This window comes from Mobula birostris, chromosome 23, assembly GCF_030028105.1.
Source record: "Mobula birostris isolate sMobBir1 chromosome 23, sMobBir1.hap1, whole genome shotgun sequence".
NCBI lineage: Eukaryota > Metazoa > Chordata > Chondrichthyes > Myliobatiformes > Myliobatidae > Mobula > Mobula birostris.
Genome location: NC_092392.1, coordinates 40,006,486 through 40,026,524, shown reverse-complemented (window position 1 = coordinate 40,026,524; position 20,039 = coordinate 40,006,486). Strand labels below are relative to the sequence as shown.

General features: G+C 39.3%; 1 protein-coding gene across 8 annotated transcripts in view; it reads left to right on the top strand.

The window, feature by feature from the left end:
* Positions 1–20,039, top strand: part of LOC140186625 (pendrin-like) — a 105,254-nt gene that overhangs the window by 42,749 nt on the left and 42,466 nt on the right. For all 8 annotated transcript variants that reach the window (XM_072240986.1, XM_072240989.1, XM_072240985.1 and 5 more), the window contains 3 exons: positions 1,319–1,502; positions 10,884–11,023; positions 11,730–11,840. In XM_072240986.1, the coding sequence (XP_072097087.1) occupies positions 1,319–1,502; positions 10,884–11,023; positions 11,730–11,840 (435 nt within the window). The remainder of the gene's footprint in view (positions 1–1,318; positions 1,503–10,883; positions 11,024–11,729; positions 11,841–20,039) is intronic.

The window sequence follows — 20,039 nt, the reverse complement described above, 5'->3', positions numbered from 1 at the left end:
GAAAGTCATTCAGTTTATCATCTCTTTGCCAGTTCAAAGCAATCCCATCAGTCCCACCCACTCTTTCCTGCAAACTTGTGCTTTACACAATTTCTGCATAATTTTGGTTTTGTACTCAATGCAGTTATGAATCCACGCGTCTTGTGTGTTTTACTAATCACGCTCTCGGCTTACCCTACTATTTTCAAATTTTTGATGCACCTTTACTTATCCGCTCCGGCAGGCCCTCTGATCATCTCTGTTCGCTCTTCTCAGACCTGTTTAAATTTCTGTCAAAAAAAAACCTAGCGTACAATCTGCATTGTTTGGAAATAGCCGGGAGCGGCAGAACTGAGAGAAGCTCTCCCAAACTAGAACAGACTGCTCTATGTATGCAGTAAAAATAAAGTCCAGAATATGAAACATATAAACCAGAAGGAGACGCTGCCTTGCAATGAAATCCCACAGAAGACAAGTACTTTCAAGATCACTGTGGTAAAAGATTTATTTTGAGCCTACGATGATGGGAAAATTATGATCTGTATTGGTCACTTATAATATTGTGGTTTATAATTTTAAAATATTTCCAAGATTTGACTTCACACGGAACGTATTTCCGAAATTTTAGCGCAACGTTACTTAAATATTTACCGAGGATTTTAATCAGTAACTACTGTGTAATCTCGGAGTAAATTGAATCCTTATCTTTTTTAAAAGTGTGGATTTTTAAAAAAAAAAGTAATTTGCCCGGAGTAAAGTGGAAGTTAGTAAAGTTTAAGTTTTTTTTTGCCAGGAAGCAGTCAGGAGAGTTTTAATGTGACCACGTGCCCCCTTCACATGGCGGTAGTGATGTGTGATGTTTCATTGTGTTTAGCCTTGAGTTTCTTTCACAAGAGTTTGAGATGTTCAGCGGTGTAGAAGTCCACCTCGTCGGCGGTGTTTATTGCAGCGAAATCTCTGTTGGAACCGGGCTGTAAAAAATACTTGCTTTAATTCCGCCGATTTGCGGAGAATGCAGACATAATACAGTCATTGCTCCACGTTTTTCTAGAAATCGTGGAATTTTAGATCTGTGCAGCTTGCGTTAGGAGCTGTTTATCCGGAAGTGCTGCTCTTTAAACCTCTGGAGAGATGGTCGCCACGTACTCTTCCTCTCTGGTAGAATTAAATCCAGCAGCACGTGAATAATTATAATCTACTGAGCCTGAGTAACTTTTACTAAAAACTTCAAGACTGGACGTTAAAGCTGCCGTTGAATCGTTGCAGTAGAGCGGAATGTATTTAAAGGCACCACCCCTTGCGTGTTAATATTCTGTAATCGAAGCTCATTCTTTTTCAGTATCCAGCCACCTGTTCGGGGAGCAGGAAAGTCTTGGAGGCACCGAAATGCCGGCACAAGAAAATGTCGCTGACCACTATTTTGTGGCCCGTTCAGTTTATTCGGAAAATAGTTTTCTAGAGGAAAACGAAAGAAAGGAAAAAGTCCGTATAACTTTACGTGACCGGCTGGCCAAGAGATGCAGGTGAGTTAAAAGTTTCCCGGGTTCCGAGGTTTTCAGCAAGTTATTGGCTACCATAATGTAATTTAACGAGCTCTTCCCGTTTTAACTTTGCCTGCATTTACAAAAACCACTGATGCCCACAGTGATTTCTTTAGATGTCAAACCAAAAAGGAGATAAAGCAAAGTGACCAAGACTTTAGGGGTGATCTCAACAGAGGGATGGTCCGGAGGCGGGGAAAATTCCACGGCGCACATCCTCAGTCCACGATTACAGAACTACAAGCGTATGTGGTTCTAGGTAGTGCCTCGACAGATTAGCACAGGACAGTCAGAGCAACAAGGGGATAAATCCGGACGAGATAGAAGGGTCTAGAGTCATCACCCTATATAAAAAAGGGCCGAAGCAACGAAGCAAGTCATTATTCCATGTAAATTTTACTAATAATCTGGCAGTATTTTTATAGTGAAGTAATATATTTCACCTTTGTAATGACATTTGCTTTTACATTTTAGCTTGATTTGCTCACCCTTTGTATACTTACTGATGTGTATATGTATACACCCTAATCTAACTTCCTACATTCTTATTCCTATTTTGAATACTTCTCAGTATTTCCTGTTTTCAATTTGTTTCTCTGTTGGCAACTTAATTATTACCACAAGGCTTTCTGCTTGTTCATTTTAATCTCTATCTTTAGACATTAAAATTTTTGCCAAGAATATGCCATTCAGCCCAACAAAGCTTGCCAATATCCTATTCACACAGTGTGTTGAAATAACTATTGAGTTTAGATTTGCAAGTCACTAAGGTACGTCTCTCAACTACGCAACTAGGTAGTTTGTTCGGTGCCTCCACTACTCGCTGTGTAAAGGAATGCTTCCTGATGTTAGTCTGAAATCTCCCTTTAACCAGTCTCCACCTAAGGCCTTGTTGATTAATTTTGAAGTAGTAGCTGACATCCACCTTAATTATACCTTTGATGATTTTGAACACTTCTATCACGTCTCCTCTCATTCTACATCTACTTAAGTTAAAAAGATCTAATTCTTTCAATCTTTCTTCATATCTCATGCCCTGCAGACTTGGAATGAGCCTGGTCATCCTTCTGTGGAACTCTCTCCAGCGCCTTCACATCCCTCACAAAATATGGAGACCAAAATTGTACACCATACTCAATGTGTGGCCTCACAAGCACATTATACAGCTTAAGGAGAATGTCTCTGGACTTGAACTCCACTGAGCGTATTATATAGCCCAACAACCTATTAGCCTTCCTAATCGCTTCTCTGCATTGTCTCGATGTTGATAGTGATGAGTCTACCAGGATGCCCAGATCCTTCTCGGACAGCGCGTTTTCTAACTGAAGATCCCCCGCTGTATATTTCCACTTCCTATATGTAATACTTTACATATACTTAGAATAATCAGCCCACATCTGGATTTTGTTTAAATCTAACTGTATTAAGTCTGCTACCTGAATGTTATCAGCCCATCCTCTTAATTTTGTGTCATCTGCAAACTTTACTAGTATATTTGTTATGTGCTTATCCAAATCATTGTAAATTATAAACAGCAGTGGCCCCAAAACTGTTCCCTGTGGAACCCCACTTTTAACAACTTTTAGGTATGAAAATTATCCTCTCACCATAACTCATTGTTTTCATTTTTTTAAGACATTTGTGCACCCATTCGCACACCTTACCCTGAATCCCTACCTCCTGTAATTTGATTAATCTCTTGTGGGGTACCTTGTCAAAAGCCTTCTGAAAGTCCAAGCAAGGGATATCAACTGCTCTATTGCTTTCATAAATTTTAGTTGTCACTTCATAGAACTCCAGCATATTAATAAAATGAGTTCCCCCTTTCAGAACCTATGCTGGCTTTCTATTAACATGCCTGTTCTTATCAGCTGTGTTTCCAACTCATTCTTTAATAATGTTTCCATTATCTTGCCTACGATACACATTAATCTTACTGGTCTATAGTTACCGGGGTCAGTGTGGTCACCCTTCTTGTATACCGGGCCAACATTAGCCTAGTCAGAGAGCTCTTGTTTTGAATGCGCTCTCTTTCGCCACCCCCTCTCCTTGTGATCTGGTCTGCACCAGAACTCTCTTCTCCTGGCAGTGTTTGATGCCAGCCTACCTTGGCTAGATCCCCTTTTAACGTTGAACTTAACTTTCTTCATGATAGTTGTTCTTACTTTGGATTATCCATTGTATGCCTCTATTATCAAATGTGTTGCAGACAAGCCATGCTGCATCTGCTCCTCTTTGTTCCCCAGATCAGGCACTGTTTCCTGCTTCAGGATAGAAGAACTGAATGAGAGTTCTCTGCAGCTTGCCTTGTCAGCTCCTTCTGCGTGTTGCTAGCAGATTCACTCAGGCCATAACATGTTCATCTTGATTGTTGGCTTGTTATGATGAGGTGATGTGTCCTCGAAAGTTTAGTTGTATGGACAGCATGTGGACCTCAAGCATATTGATTGAGAATCGTACAAGAATATTGGCTATTTCCAGAACTAGGTTCTGATGGATGAAACTTTCATCTGTATATAGTGCTCTGGGTCTCATTTTGATCTCAGTTTTGCTTAAATGATTGAAAACTCCCAGTTTAAGCCAATATGTGGCGCATATGTGGATATGTACTTAGTACATATCCTTCGTAGTTTTGAGCTACTCTATGATAAATGCAATATTGAATTTCCCTCTGCAGAGGATTGATCATTTCTCAGTCAAGGTAGATTTATAGTGAAAAGGATAAGTGTTTCCTGAAAAAGAGAGAGAGATCTCCAACCCCACTTCCCTGATTCTGAGCATCTCACTTGGATAAGGAATTGATGTGTCAACCTAGTAAGTGACATTGAGCTTTGACGTACATGGCACTAGGATGGGTGTTACCCTTGATGTAGGTTGTTCATAGTAAAAACTATTTCATTTTGAGCGACCCCAGTGGTGACATGGTAGCTCAGAAATATTGCAAAGTAAATTTTATTATCAAAGTGCATATGTCACCATTTACAACCCTGAGATTTATTTTCCTGCAGGCACACAGTAAATCTGTAGAATAGTAACTACAACAGGATCAGTGAAATATCAACTAGAGTGCAGATGAAAACAAACTGAGCAAATGCAAATATAAGTAAATAGCAATAAGTCATGAGCTAAGAGTCCTTAAAGTGAGATCATTGGTTGTGGGAACATCTCAACGGATGGGCAAGTGAGTGTAGTTGTCCTTTTTGATGAAGAGCCTGATGGTTGTGGGGTACTTGTTTCCCGGGTGATAGATTGGCAGTACTCTTGGGCACCATTAATAACAGGTCTGCTAATGATCTTGCAAGTGGAATCTCAGGTGATGGTGAAATCATTTAGAACAAAGATGTTTCCTCCTTGAGAGAATCATCCTGCACACTGATATTCCAAAAGATAGTATTCATAGTTGGCAAAGTACTGTTGGCTTTAACCAATAAGCTGCAGAAATAAAGGAGGGAAAACCCTGCAGTTTCCCCCAGCAGTGTCTAAGGTTTTTGTATGTGGGGGTGAGGATGTGTCTCTATGTGGAGAACACACGTGCATTCAATGTTAGATAGAAGACATAGTTGTAATTATTTTTGATAGCTTAACTATGTGGCTGGGCAAGTAAAGGAGAAAGGCTAGGGTCTGTATATTGTTATTGAAGGATAACTGTCAGAAAAAGCTTTGAAGAAAAGATGAGCAAGTAAGAACTTCACTGTAGATTTTTATTTATTCTTTATACATGGATTCTGAATGTCTCTGCAACACCACAATTTAACATCAATTCCTCATTGCTCCTGAGATAGTGAGGAGCTACACATTGAACCTTCTGAATTTCATAGCTGAAGTAGGTTCCATAGTGCTGTTGGGTCGAGGGTTTCAGGATTTGGCCTCACTGACAATGGAGTCACTGCCAGTTAGGAGTTCCCAACCTGGGATCCACAGACCCCTCAGTTAATGGTAGGGGTCCATGGCGTAAAAAAAGGTTGGGGACCACTGCTGCTGGTTGTATTTCCAATTTAGGGTTGATGTGTGACATTGGTAGGTAAGCTGTAGATGTAATTTCCAAGCTTGCTGCCCTGTGCATCTGATGTAGGGACTTAACCTGAAATGTTACCATCCCTGAGCCTCTAGATTCTGCCTGACCCACTGTGTTCCTCTGGAAGAATGTTTCCTCCACCCCCCCACCCCATCTATTATTCGAACAGTTGTGTTGGAGGGTGCACATTACACTGCACAACAGTCAGTGAATGTTTTCTGTCATTATGATGGGGAATAGATCGTCAATATAGCTGAAGATGGTCAGGCCTAGAGCATTACCTCGAAGATTGCCTGCACTACTGTATGGAGGCAAAATAATTGCCATTCAATTACCATAAGGAGTGTAGAAGAATGGTGGAGGGGGCTGGTGGAACCATTTTGACAGGCCTAGATAGAATGTATTTGGAGAGAATGTTTCCTATAGTAGGAGAGTCTGGAACTAGAGGGCACTACCTCAGAGTACAAGGCTATCCCTTTAGAATGTAGATGAGGAATGTCTTTGGCCAGAAGGTAGTGAACCATTTGAATTCCTTGTCACAGGTAGCTGTTGAAGCCAAGTCATTGGGCATAGTTAAAGTGGAGGCTGTTAGATTCTTGATTAGTAAGGACCTCAAAGGTTATGGGAGAAGGCAGGAGAATGGGGTTGAGAGGGATGATAATATTCAGCTGCGAATGAATGATGGAGCAGACTTGGTGAGCTGAATGGCCTAATTCTTCCCCTATGTCTTGTATTCTTATGATCGTTTTCCTTTGTATAGGGTGTGACTCCACCTAGTGATTCCTACAATTAATAATTTTGCTCAGGCTCTTGTCTATTCACTCAGTTTCAAAGTCAATTACTCTCAACCTTGAATAAAGACAGAACTTGGAAAAAGTGAGTAAACAAGTTTGTTTTTAAGATGGGAGAAGGGATGAGAATATAGAAAAAAATTGTGATAGGTTGCAGACTGAGATTGCACTTGTGACACATGTTGATGATACCTGGGAGAAGGTGATGTGTGTGTTTTTTAATTATAGTTTATTTGTCTGGAGGCATATGAATATAGGCAACAGAGGAAAAGAAAAGTTAGATTTGAGATTCAAAACAGTTTTTGCTGAAAATCTGAAATAACAGGGAATGCTGGGGGCGTGGTGGGGTGAGCAAACAGGTGAGGGTAATGGAGCAGATACTAGTTTCCAGGCAGCTTCTGCAGAGGAAGAAACAGTTAATGTGTTGATGATCATTTATTAGAACTGGAAGAGTGAGAAGACAAGCATGTTTTGAGTTCCAAAGATTGGGTGGGGTGGACAGAACGAAGGGAATGCATCTGAGATGGTGTCAACAGCATGGAGTTGATGTTGATCCAATGGAACGTGTTTCATCAATTCACTCCACATCTCCGGCTCCTTGCCAGTTAAAACACACTTGTTTTCTTGTTTTCCCAGTTCTGATGACAAATCATTGACCTTGTTTCTCCCTCCACGTGTGCTGCCTGACTTGCAGAGTAGCTGCAGCATTTTCTGTTTTTAAACTGTATTTCCAGCATGCGTTTTTCTGTGCTGTTCTCTCTGCATTTACTTACTTTTGACTATGATTTGATACATATGATGAGTCCTTGAAACTTTTGACTCTGGTAGAACCCAAACAAAAATCCAGTGTCTTTATGACTGGTGAAACCTTTTTTTAAATGCAAAGCTTTTGAAAATAACTTTGTCAAGAGCTTTGTGTTTGTAATTAGAGTAGTTGAGAAGATAGCATTCATGAGGTTGGTACACAGAATTAAGGGTCATGGGATTGTAGATATCTAGACTTTTAAACTTGCTGTAGAACTCTAAGACATGATCTTTTACCTTATCAGCAGTCATGCTCTTTATCCCTCATGCCTTCATTTCCTTGGAAACCTTTTTGCTATATCTCCAGTGAAAACACTCAATAATTATGCATTCACGTGCTTCCGGAGTGGGGAGTTTCAAAGCATCACTAGTTGTGAATGCAAAACAAACCCTTTTGACAACTTAACCATTTGGCTAACTCTTATGAGACTGTAATACCAAATCCTGTATTTCTCAGAATCTTCACAATGTTTGTTTCAATGAATCTACGTCATATTTTTCTAAGCTTTAGGTATTCAAAGCTGTGAGGGAGAAATTAAATAAACTATCTCAAACCAGGAACTGGTTTAGTATGCCTTTCTTGCATTCTCTTTGAAGTAGGCAAAAAATTTTTCCCGGTTTATTTAAAAAAAAAAAAAAAAAAAAAAAAAAAATAATTCCCTCCCCCTCCCCTCCGGTTCTTTTCGTTGCTTTGGCTTCTTACTTTTTCCACGCCTGCCTATTATCTCCCCCTGGTGCCCCTCCTTCCATTTCTACTATGATTCTCTCTCTTCTATCACATTCCTTCCTCTCCAGCCCTTTACCTTTCCTACCCACCTGGCTTCACCAAACACCTTTTAACTATCCTCCTTCCCCCCCCCCCCCCAACCCAGTCTTTTTATGGCATTTTCTTCCTTCGTCCCAGTCCTGAAGAAGGGTCTTGGCCTGAAACATTGATGTTTATTCATTTTCATTGATACTACCTGGCCTGTTGAGTTCCTGCAGTGCAGAGTGAGTTGCGTTGAATTTCCAGCATTATCAGAATTTCTCATGTTTATATCCTCCTTTGTTCAGGAGGCTCAATACGTACTGTACGTAAAGTATCCCAACAAGTCTCCATTTAATTGTAATGTAATTTCTTTTAACATCCAATTCTATTGCAATAATGAATATGGCATTTCACGTTTGACTTATGCTACATATTTTCTTTCCTTGAATTGTTTACAAAGAAATTCAAGGTCCTTTGAATGCAAACTCTTTCCAGATTATTGACTTTTGAAATTACACTCCTTTACAAGTTGTCTTATCATATTTAATAACCACACTTTTCCACATTCTATTCCTTTTTTGTTACCTCAAGTAATTCAATTAAGCTATTCATTGTGGCCCCTGTTCGCTTTGTAACCTGCTTAGTTACACAAGACAGCTTTGAGTCCCCACCTCAAAGATGTTGTAGGTTGCCGAAACCCCAAACACAGATTCGTGCAGAAAAAATATAGCCTGCAAAGTCCAGCTTCTACCTGTTTTTTCTGTCTGTTAACCAATTCTCACTCCATATTTCCAGAATCCCATGACCCTGATGTTGTGTAGTAGTCATCTTCTGAGTACTTTTTGAAAATCCAAATCACCACTTCCATGAATTCTCCCCTATCCACACAGCTTAGTAAAATGTAAAAATGTTCAAAAAAGCAATTTCTCTTCCTTGTATTGCACTCTGCCAATAATTATTTTATGTGTTTCATATTTCCAGCATCTGCAGTTTTTATTTTGATCTTCTGTGTTTTTGTGAATTCTGTTCATCTTTCCCTCATAGTAGATTCTCATGTTTATCCCCTACTACTAGTGTCAGTCTAATGTGCCAGTACTTCCATTTTTTTTTTGTTTCTTCTCTTCTTCTCTCCTTCTCCCTCTTGACTTTAAGTAGTCACCTCAGATTTGCTACCTTCCATTCAGTCTGTAGCTGGCCGGTGGTGTAGTGGCATATGCACCAGACTTTGAGGCGAGTATTCCCGGGTTCAAATCCAGCCCGCTCCTTGCACACTTTCTATCTGTACTGCATTGAATGTTGAGCTAGCAACTCGGCCTCGTTTTTTTAAAAAAAAAACAAAAATGCTAAAGAAACGGCAAAGTTGCCACCCAATGAGCCACAAGGCGTGGAGAGGAACAACAATTGAGTCTATGCCGAATAAAATCTAGAGAATTTCTGGGAATTGTTGCTTAGCCCCTTAATCATCCCAGTATCATTTTTTCTCTACTGCCAGTTTTTAATTCCTCTTTGGCACTGAGCATTGGATTCCCTTATTTTAAATATTTTTCTTGCTTTCTACCATGAAGTGTAGAGGGAAGTCTGAAGTGAATACAGTATTACTCTAATCTTTCCTATCTATTTGCAAGGGACACATGTATGTTTTCACTGTTTGCTTTCTTGTATATAATCTTTATATTTTTGATAGCTGATTTTTTTTTTTGCTGTATCAGCATCCTTTACTACGTTCTAAAAAATTCCCAATCATGACTTTCTTTAATGCTATCTTTAAAACCAATTTGTTTTTAAACTAAAACTGGACCATTTTTACTATGTTCTTATCCTTCAAGGGAATATATGCTCATTGCAAATTACGAATCAAGGATTTAAGCAAACTATATTGTTAATTTTGATTTGGGATCTGTGCAACTTTTATGAAGATGGTCACGGGTCATCTTTTTAAACAGCTGTAGTTCTTTGAAAAGCTGTTGCTGGGTCCGGATTCTGCAATGACAAAGAAACAGTAATATATTTCCAAGTCGGCATATTGTGCAACTTGGACTGGAGCCTGTAGTTAATGGTGTTCCCTTGTACCTGCTGCCTTTGTCCTCCCGGTTCAAGGTTGAGGTGTTGGAAAATAGTAGCTGAAGAGCAGGTCTGAGCAAATGCAGTGGTGTATTTTGTAGTTAGTTTGCATTCAGCCATTGTACCGATAGCGGGGGAGGTATATTTTTATGGTGGTGAATCATGTACCAATTTAGCAGGCTGCTTTGTCCTGTTTAGTATAGTCCGTTTGGAAAGCAAGCAGGGTATAACTAGGCAACTTCTCTTGATTGTCAAGTAGATGCCTGTGTTGTAAATGAGTTTGAGGCACAGATAGTTTTGGAGCGCAGTCTTGAGTACTGTCTTATTTCTTAGCCCTTTCTTGTATCCAGTGCTTAGTAATGGATTGAATCAAATTGACTGAAGAGAGACTCCTGTAATGGTGGGAATCTTAGGAGGAAGCTAGGATGATTTATCAAATCAGTACTATTAACTTAACGTGAATGCTTCCTCCTCGTCTTTACTCTTCAGTGAGCCATCTTGAGGTTGAAGTGTTCCAGGAGCCTCCTCCCAGTACCAGATAAAGATGCCAATTTCTGAGCTTAAGGATTGATTGCAGGTCCATTTGTTGTGTTAGAAATGGTATCTGACTGGTTTATGATTTAACAGACTGGAAGAACATAAACTTAGAGAAGGAAATGAATTATAATGAAAAATATTTGTAATGAGATCTTTTGGTTGCTGCTAATGTGAACCAGAAAAAAAACTAAAGAGATAAGGTTTGTTTTTCTATTGTTTCCTGAACTCCATAATGTAGGTTCTTTTAGTGGTTGCTGTGTATACATTTAGATTATTTTGGCTTGTATTACAAAGAACACTCATGAATTGATAAAAGCTGAGATTGGCAGTATAAATTCAAATGTTACTTTTGGTTCTTTCATGTATTTCAGCAGATTATATTTGTGATTTTTTTTTTTATACTCCAGTTGCTCAGCTAAAAAGGTTCTGGGTATTATTAAAGTTGTGCTTCCTGTACTGGATTGGTTGCCCAAGTACAGACTGAAGCAATGGCTACCTGGAGACATTATTTCTGGACTGAGCACTGGCCTGATTGCAACATTACAAGGTAAGTTTATTTTCAAAATACCACCTTTGAACTTTTAATCATTTTGATTTAAACATTTTTGTACTATTAGTAGCTCTGTTATCTAACTTGTGTAACTTCACCAATTATCAGTTCATTTAACTGACAGTGAAGAATATTTCTCCTTTTCACCATTGAATCATTAATAATTTCAAATTTATGAATAATTATTTTATATTACATGGCATTCTTAAATGTACTTAATGGTATGATATGATGCCTCCATCAAAATTTATATATTTGAAGCAAAACAAGAATATATTTTTTACCCATTTACATGCATATAAACAGATCCTTGATCTGTTACAAAAGAGATTTGTAGATATGATTGGATTGATCATTACCAATAGAAAACTACCTGCGTTCTACTTTATTCTTTAGTCACATGATGTTTTCTATTAGTCATTGATAAGTTTTAGTATAAAGTGAGGGCAAAATTAAGCAAATTGTACTGTTGCATAACCATTAATTGAGAGCAGCTTGCACTCTGGAATCAGATTTCATGACAAGATATTAATACAAATCTCCATAAACATTTTCACAACAGAAGAATTATATCAGCCTTGAACATTTGATCTCAAAGAAACAAATTCTTGATGGGAACTATTCTTGCTTTGTATATGTTACTGTATATCACATTGAAACAATGAAAAAGTGTTATTGCAACACAATTTTTTAAAATTTTCAGGTCTGGCTTTTGCTCTCCTGGCTGAAGTCCCTGTTGGCTATGGTTTGTACTCTGCTTTCTTTCCCATTTTACCATATTTCTTCTTGGGGACGTCAAAACACTTAGCCGTGGGTGAGTATACCCTTAAGAGTTTTTGAGTTCTCTTATTGTTGTTCATTCCCTTTTACCATCAGGTGAGAGTTCTTTTGATGCCTCAGCATGAGAGCTGAACCTACAAGTTTTAAAATAATCACCTCTGCAATTACAGTAACATTAAATGATAGAAAGACAGTAAATGAAAAAAGAAAGGCCAAGATGGAATAAGAGAAAAGAACTGAAGTCTGAGAGCGATGTAGAATAAAACCTACTAAGTACCATCTCAATGCAAGTGGGGATGGTGGAGTAAATTACCATCATTGATGCCTGTATTCTAAACTAGATTTCAGAGTTTGATACAATTTAAATAAGGTAGTGTGTTCAAATGCACAAATGTTAAATGGAGGTGTGCTGTAAGTGTAGTATTTGGGAAATAGCAAGGATACTTTAATAGCAAGACCCAACAATAATTATCTACTTGAGGAATGGCAACCTGTTGAATTGCAGTCAGTGCATACTGGTCAATAGACCAATTTGGGCATAGTTGAAGTTTTGAACTAATAAAGTTTCCAGGGTTGGGGGAGGGAGGGTGGTTAATGTTGGTGACAAAGCAACAGTAGTTGTAAAAAGATTTGAGAAAGGTTATTTTCAGCAGAGTAGTGAATTGAGTGGGATAAGTAGAATGGATCAGAAACAATAATAGGGCATTATTGACTTGGTGAACATTGAATAATAATGCTTAATGCTGTGAACCTATGAACACTACCTTGATATCTGTTTATTGCATTATTTATTTGTGTAACTTACAGTAATTCTATGTTTATACTGTACTGCTGCTGTGAAACAACCAATTTCCTGTTCCTAAAGACAGTGGTAGTAAACTTCTTGCTGATTTTTGCAAGCTAAGAGCGCTGAGAGTAAATTCAACATCTCCAGAAGTGTGGGGTTTGGGCAGCAACTGAATGGGACCGAGGGAAACTTTAAAGCTTAGCACAATATCCAGTGTTTTTGGGTGCAGTAGATGAAGCTTCTGTGGAAGAAATGGGCAGTAGCAGGCCCTGCAGGCATGTGATATATGAATGATGAGAAGTCAGAAGTAGGTACAGAGATGAATGAAAATCCGACCATGTTCAGTAAATAAATCTTCAACTACCATTTGTTATCAGTTATCCTCCAATCTTCAGTCATTGACCAACAGACCATAGCCTCAGACTTGCACCACCTTTACCAATAACCTTTAACAATTGGATGCAAGTTAATTTGTTCCATTTCACTGTCCAGCATGCAGAAATATTGCAGGCCTGTAACACCCTTGTGTCACAGATTGGACACCTTCCCAGATATTCAGCCATGACAGCCACATAATCAAAGAGATCGCACAGTGCTTCCAGTTGCAATACCAGGTAGCAAAAACCTGCAGCAAGGTGGCGGATGACAGGTGCTGGGCACTATCAGGATGGCAGTTGTTGAGGCTAAATCTCCTGGTAATGAGTGCCCTTGCACCTCCTCTTCATTTTCAACATCGTCAGGGCTTTCCAACCTGGAGTCCACAGACCCCTTGCTTAATGGTATTGGCCCAAGGCATAAGAAGGTTGGGAACTCCCTGCTTTAAGGTCTTCGGACTTGCAGTTTGCAGATGGTGCACTTCTTGCTTCCTCTTTGCCTCTGCATCATTGCTTGACCCTTTGTAGCTTTCTCCTTCCGGGTAACCAAGGAAGTACAGTCTGTAGTCAGTGAAAGAATAGCAAGAAGACAGGCTGTTTATAAAAATAAAAAGACTTTGTTTGGTAGCTTCACATTTGTAGGCACCTGTTCAGAAGCTTTGCAAATTTAGAATATCGCGAAGGTTCTGGAACAGGATGTGGTGTGGCACCAAATGTGAGTGGGTTGCAGTTATGGTGAAGTATGTTGTGGGTGCCAGCTCACAAAGCTCTGTGTGTGTTCTACTGCAGAGGTTTCAGATTTGGGTTACACCATGAGATGCAGCTGGGCTATCATAGGTAATACCCTCCCCACCATTGAGCACATCTACAGGAAACACTGTTGTAGCAAAGCAGCATCCATCATCAGGGCCCCCCCCAGCACCCAGGACATGCCACTATCAGGAGGAAGGTACTGGAGCCTCAGGAGTAACGCCACCAAGTTCATGAACAGTTATTACCCCTTAACCATCAGCGTCTTGAACCAAAGGGGGTAACTTCATTCAACTTCACTTGCCTCATCATTGAAATGTTCCCATTACCTATGGACTCACTATAAAGGGCTCTTCATCTCATTTTTTTCAATATTTATTGCTTGCTTGATTATTTATTTGCACAGTTTGTTGCCTTGTGCGCACCGGTTGAACACCCAAGTTGGGCCATCTTTCATTTATTCCGTTGGGGTTATTATTCCATGGATTTATTGAGTATGCCTGCAAGACAATGAATCTCAGGGTTCCATATGATATATATGTACTTTGATAATAAATTCACTTTGAACTTTGAGTAGGGGAGAAGGCCGAAGAGATGTGAAATTAAATACATGTTGTTTTCACAAGATTACCAACAAGATAAGCATATCACAGAGCTTGAAGCCCACAATTTCCAATTTGGAAGTAGTGGCTAACTCTACCAGTCATGAGGTCCTGGACTATGCTGTAGTGATCCATCATTCTGTGGTATAATAGTTCTAGGCGGTGTGAGGTACTGTCTTGTAGAGGCATTGTCCTTGTTTTTACAATCTATGTATTTAATCTTAATATGGTTTTTAACTATTGTTCCTTATTTTAACGTGTTTTATTTTTGTGCGCATCAGATCCAGAGTAACAATTGTTTCATTCTCCTTTATACTTGTATACTGAAAAGGACATTAAACCATCTTGAATCTTTTAAGAGCTAACCATCTTGTAGGTACATTGCATCAACTGTGTAGACACAACATAGTTATGAAGGCAAATGGAAAGTAGACAGGGTAATAGGTGAAGGTGATTAATTACTACTAGCATGAAGTACAGTATTTAATTTATAAGTATAGTTTGGAATGTATGTATTGCTCTGTCATATACCACCACAGATTTAGGCAACTATTGTGTTGAGTATTGCAGTTTCTTGCAGAGTAATCCAAGCAGACAGACATTTCTGTTTTATGCTAGTCATCTCCAAGTAACTCTGGTCGATGGTTTTGACTCAATGTTGACAGTTTCTTTTCTCTGATAGACTGCTGACTGACCTGCTGAGTTTTTTCCCAGCAGACTGATGGTTACTGATGTTGTAGTAACTCTTTGGTTTGCAGCTGAGGATGTAATTTCTTCAGAATCAGGGCTATGTGTTTTCTGGAGTACTGAACACTGACCTACAACATTTACTGCAACAGATGACAGACTTCTGATATCGTTATTTGAAATGCACAGATCTTGCACATTGTGTTTATTCGAGATTCAAATGGGCCTTAGGATCTCTAGCTTGCCTTCCTCTTTAGATACCCTGTGCTGTTCTGCGTACTCTCTGTCCTTTCTCAAGGCCATGCTCTATTACAAGAACCACAGATTTGTTTCAAATAATTCTGTGGGTCCATCTGAAAGCTCTTGATGTTCTTAACTGAATTAAAAGTGGCCTATAGACTTTTGTGAACTAGGGAAATCAGGTAAAGATTCTAAGAGATACAGCTATCATATTTTGAAGGTGACAGAAACATTTGAAATCCCTGGCAGTCTTATCTGCATTGTGATGAACTAAAGCTCAGTACTGAGGGTGTGAACGGAAATAGCATTGCAAAGTTTGCAGCCCTTGGGTTTCTCCAACTGCAACAAGATTCTTGCACACTCTGGGTGAGCTCTGAACTAAACTGAACATTACTAGACTGTTTCAAGGACTCTGTGGTTTGATGTTTTATATTCTGTGTTTATCACTTTTTTTGTTGGTGTGATTTGTTTTTAGTGTGTTGGGGTTTGATGCTTTCTTTGAATAGATTCAATGGTGTTTCTTTGTTTCATGACTGTCTGTGGGGGGGAAGAAGAACCTCAAGTTTGTATACTGCATACATACTTTGATAATGTTCTTTGAACTTTGAGAGCTGGTAGATAAACATAGGGAATCAGTGAGTTCGGGGAATCAAAGGAGACTGACCAGGAATCTTCTGCAAAAGTCATGACTCGTTTAATTAATGTTGATCTGGGGTCCAAATGCTGTTGAATGACTGTGAAGACCTAAAAAAAACTGGTGAACTTTTGTTGGAACGTTGGTCTTCAAAATGGCAATGCTGATGTCAAGGCAGGACTGCAATCTGACTAATAGTAGAGACTTTCTACAGTACACAGTAGATATTTGCTGCATGTTTTAATGTCTCATGTTATGATGTGATTTTCCACAAGAATACCTGTTACCTCGGATATAGTTTGGACCAAAGTTGAGAAGTCACAATTGCAGAAAATACTATTTGTGGCAAAATTTATAGGCTTCCCAATATTAGTTGTGTTGGACAGAATATAAACGAGGAATTAAGTGTTCCTTCAATAGGAATTTAGCCATCATGCAGCATTTAATGTAGACAGAATAAGCAAAGTTTACAGTTATAATATGGAGGTAGGATGCCTTAAAGAGGGCTTTCTTGGTCGGAATGCAGAGAAATCAACATGGAAACAGACTGTATGTTATAAATCTAAATTGTGAGACAAAGTTAATTAAATTTTTTATGAAGGATCCTTTGGAGAGGAATGACATAGAACTTTATGGTGAATTTGAATAATTTAATTACATTGAAAGCTAGGATCTTAATTCTGAACAAATCAGTTTTGTAGGTATGAGGAGCAATAGACTGAGATAAGTTGAGAAGCAATTTAAATGAGCATCTAGCTGATTAACAGAGAATTTATAAAGTTGTTTTGCAATTACGGGTTCCCTCCAGCTTACAAATACTCAACTTGTGCAAGCCAGTACAGGTGAATGAGTGTTTAGGAGACTGGCATTATGGATTTGTTGGCTGCTGCAGGACTGCAGGTATCTTCTGTCGTGTGGAAACTTGCTTTGTTGTTGCAGTTCTGACTTGTGAACTTCCCAGGTTACGTAAGGTTACAGTAATGGAACCCTGCTGTAATTTAGGGACGAGCTGTAATTTGCATTCCTTTTTAGAATCAAAATTTTTTAGGGGAAAACTGATCCAGCTGTAGCTGATGAGGTAATTTGAAGGTTGCAGTAATTCAAGGGAAAGACTCAGAAGTTCCCAGACCATGGGAAGCATTCAAGAATTCAATAAATGACAAACAAATTGGGAGGGAGAAAAAAATAAAGATGAAGGTAGAAGAGGAAGAAAATGAACACCAGTTGTTATAAAAGCCTTTAGGCTTGTAACAAGGATAGCATTAAGCAGCAGCTGCATAACAGAGGACTCTCTGATCTACGGGCTGTTCCCGGGGACGCACACTGAGACCAACATCCGGTGCTGCTGGCAGATCATCAACTCGGTGAAAGACGCTCTTTGGTCGGCCCGAAACTTGATGATCTACCAGCACATGGAGATGTCCGTAGGAGAATGCTGCCGACTGGCACATTCTCAGCTGCAGGAGTACGTGCTGAGGGAGGCACTGAAACTCGGTGCAGCCACCGCAAGGGCCCGGTGGGGAAGCACCACAGTATAGGTTTCTCCACCCGTGGGAATGGGAGGGGTCGGTGGGCAGGGAGTATACCCCTCAACAATGATATGCTAAGCTGAACTACTGGAGTGCCACGTGGGTGGCTATAAATACGGATATGTACTGAGAAATGGAAACATATGTAAAGGATGAAAAGTTATTGAATGGTTTATTGTATATATTTATTTTTGAATAAAGTATATTTTGAAATAAAAAAAAAGGATAGCATTAAGTGGAATAAGTAGGTTCCTGATTGTAAGGGCAGGAAAGATTAAACACTGAATTGTGAATGTGGTAGAAATTCTAAAAAATCATTTGTAATTCTTAATGCTTGAAGGTGCAAAAAAACATTCCAGATGTAGTATAGAAGATGAGACATTTAAGCATGCAACAAATATAGACCAAAAGAGAACAAATAGTTTATTTTTTAAAAAAAGATGTATTAGCAGAGATGCACTCCTGGACAAATTAGTGGAGCTAAAAGAGCTGACAGATCCCATGGATTTGCTGGTCTGCATCCTATGGCTTCAAATATTTGGCTACAGGGAAGGTGATGGTGTTGCATTTGATTTTCCAGAAATGGATGCCAGTGAAAGAGAGGGAAGAGATGTAAGCCAATCATTGAAGAATAAGTAAAGATTAAGTCATTATGTTAAACTAACAGCAACCTTACAAGTGCCAGCACCCTGTGTTTGAAAGGCCAATAGATTAGAAATGTGTAAATTTATTAGGTGGTGTAAATAAAGATTAAACAGATTTCTTAAACTTCTCATTTGAGTTTTTTGAGATTGCAAACTTGCAGGAAGATCAAGCAGAATCCAATATATTTGAATTCCTGACACCACCCAAGTCATTCCATTAAAATTAGAGCAATGTAGCATTGCTTAAGGGTTTATTTAAACATGTAAAATATGGAATAAATATGTCATATTTGTATTAGCAAGCCGTTACCTGTAAGATGTAGCAAGGGTTACTCTCTGGGTTATCTGTATACAAACCATATTAACTTGGATGCAAAAACTAAATGATATAAATTTGATGGCCTTCTGGATGGAAAAATTAAACCCTGAGAAGACTGCAGAAGGATATTCAGGAGTTGAATGTGTTTGAGTCTGATGGATAGAAAATAAAATGGGGAAACTTGTACTCAGTGGTGACTTAATAAGGTGCAGCACTGTACCTATTCAGTTGGCCACAGGAGTAGTCTTCTGCTGCTGTAGCCCACCCACCTCAAGGTTTGATTTGTTGTGCATTCAGAGATGCTCTTCTGCATACCACTGTTGTAACGTGTGGTTATGTGAGTTACTGTCACCTTCCTGTCAGCTTGGACCAGTCTGACCATTCTCCTTGGACTTCTCTCATTAACAAGGCTTTTGCACCCCACTGGACTGCTGTTCACTTGATCTTTAGTTTTTTTTTGCACCATTCTCTGTAAGTTCTGGAGTGTTGTGTGTGAAAATCTCAGGAGATCAGTAGTTGCTGAGATACCCCAACTACCCTGTATGGCACCAACAATCATTCCATGGTCAAAGTCACTTAGATTACATTTCTTCCACATTCTGATTTTTGGTCTAAGTAACAATAGAACCTCTTGACTATGTCTGCATGATTTTATGTGTTGAGTTGCTGCCACATGATTGGCTGATTAGAGATTTGCATTAATGAGCAAACGTGCATAATAAAGTGGCAACTGAGTGGTAGAAAAGATGCAAAACAAGGAACCCTGGGAAATTTGGTATTCAGACACCGGAGTATCCATGTTCATACACCACAAGATTAATGAGCAACTATAACAAGAAATTTAGTGGTCAAATGCTGTGGAGAATTTCTATAAGTAATTCGAGAATAAGAGTAAGTTATCCTGATCAGTTTTGCACTGCCACTGGGTGAGCTCAGACATAGAATATTGTTTTCTTTTGTAGATTGGCTAAGTCACAGGAAGTACTGGAGGTACCTGTATAATGGATTCAAGACTCATTTATTTGTCACATACATCAAGCGTACAGTGAAATGCATCGTTTGTATTAACAACCAACATACCTGAGAGTATGCTGGGGGTAGCCTGCAAATGTTGCCACACATTCCCACACCAACATAGCATGTCCACAATGCTTAGCAGAACAGCACAGAACACAATAAGCAACAAACAAGGACAACAAAACAAGCCCCTGTTTCACCCTCCCACCCACCCATCCCAACACAGTCTGCAATCTTTGGTCCCTAGTCTCCAGCAGACCGGATTTGGATACAGACATTGGTCCTTCAACTACTCCAGTGAGACATTCACAAACTTGAGCCCGGGGCATGGGTCTCAACATTTGGATTTCTGATTCTGCCCCCTGGGCTTGATCCTGGTCATCAACCCAGGAGTTGCCAATTTCTGAATTCTGGACCTGACAATTATCAGACCTTGTTCCTCCTGTTCCACAGAACTCCAAGTTTCCACAGATGCTGCCTGACCTGCTGATTTCCTCCAGCTTGTTGTGCGTGTTACTCCAAATTTAGACTCTGGCCTGTCCTCTTAATTCCCCTCATCCCTGTCCCTAAAACCCTAACCTGACCTTTGCCTCCCCTTTAAACCACCCCCCCCCACAAACCCAAAAAGAAATACTTTTTTTTTAAGAAAA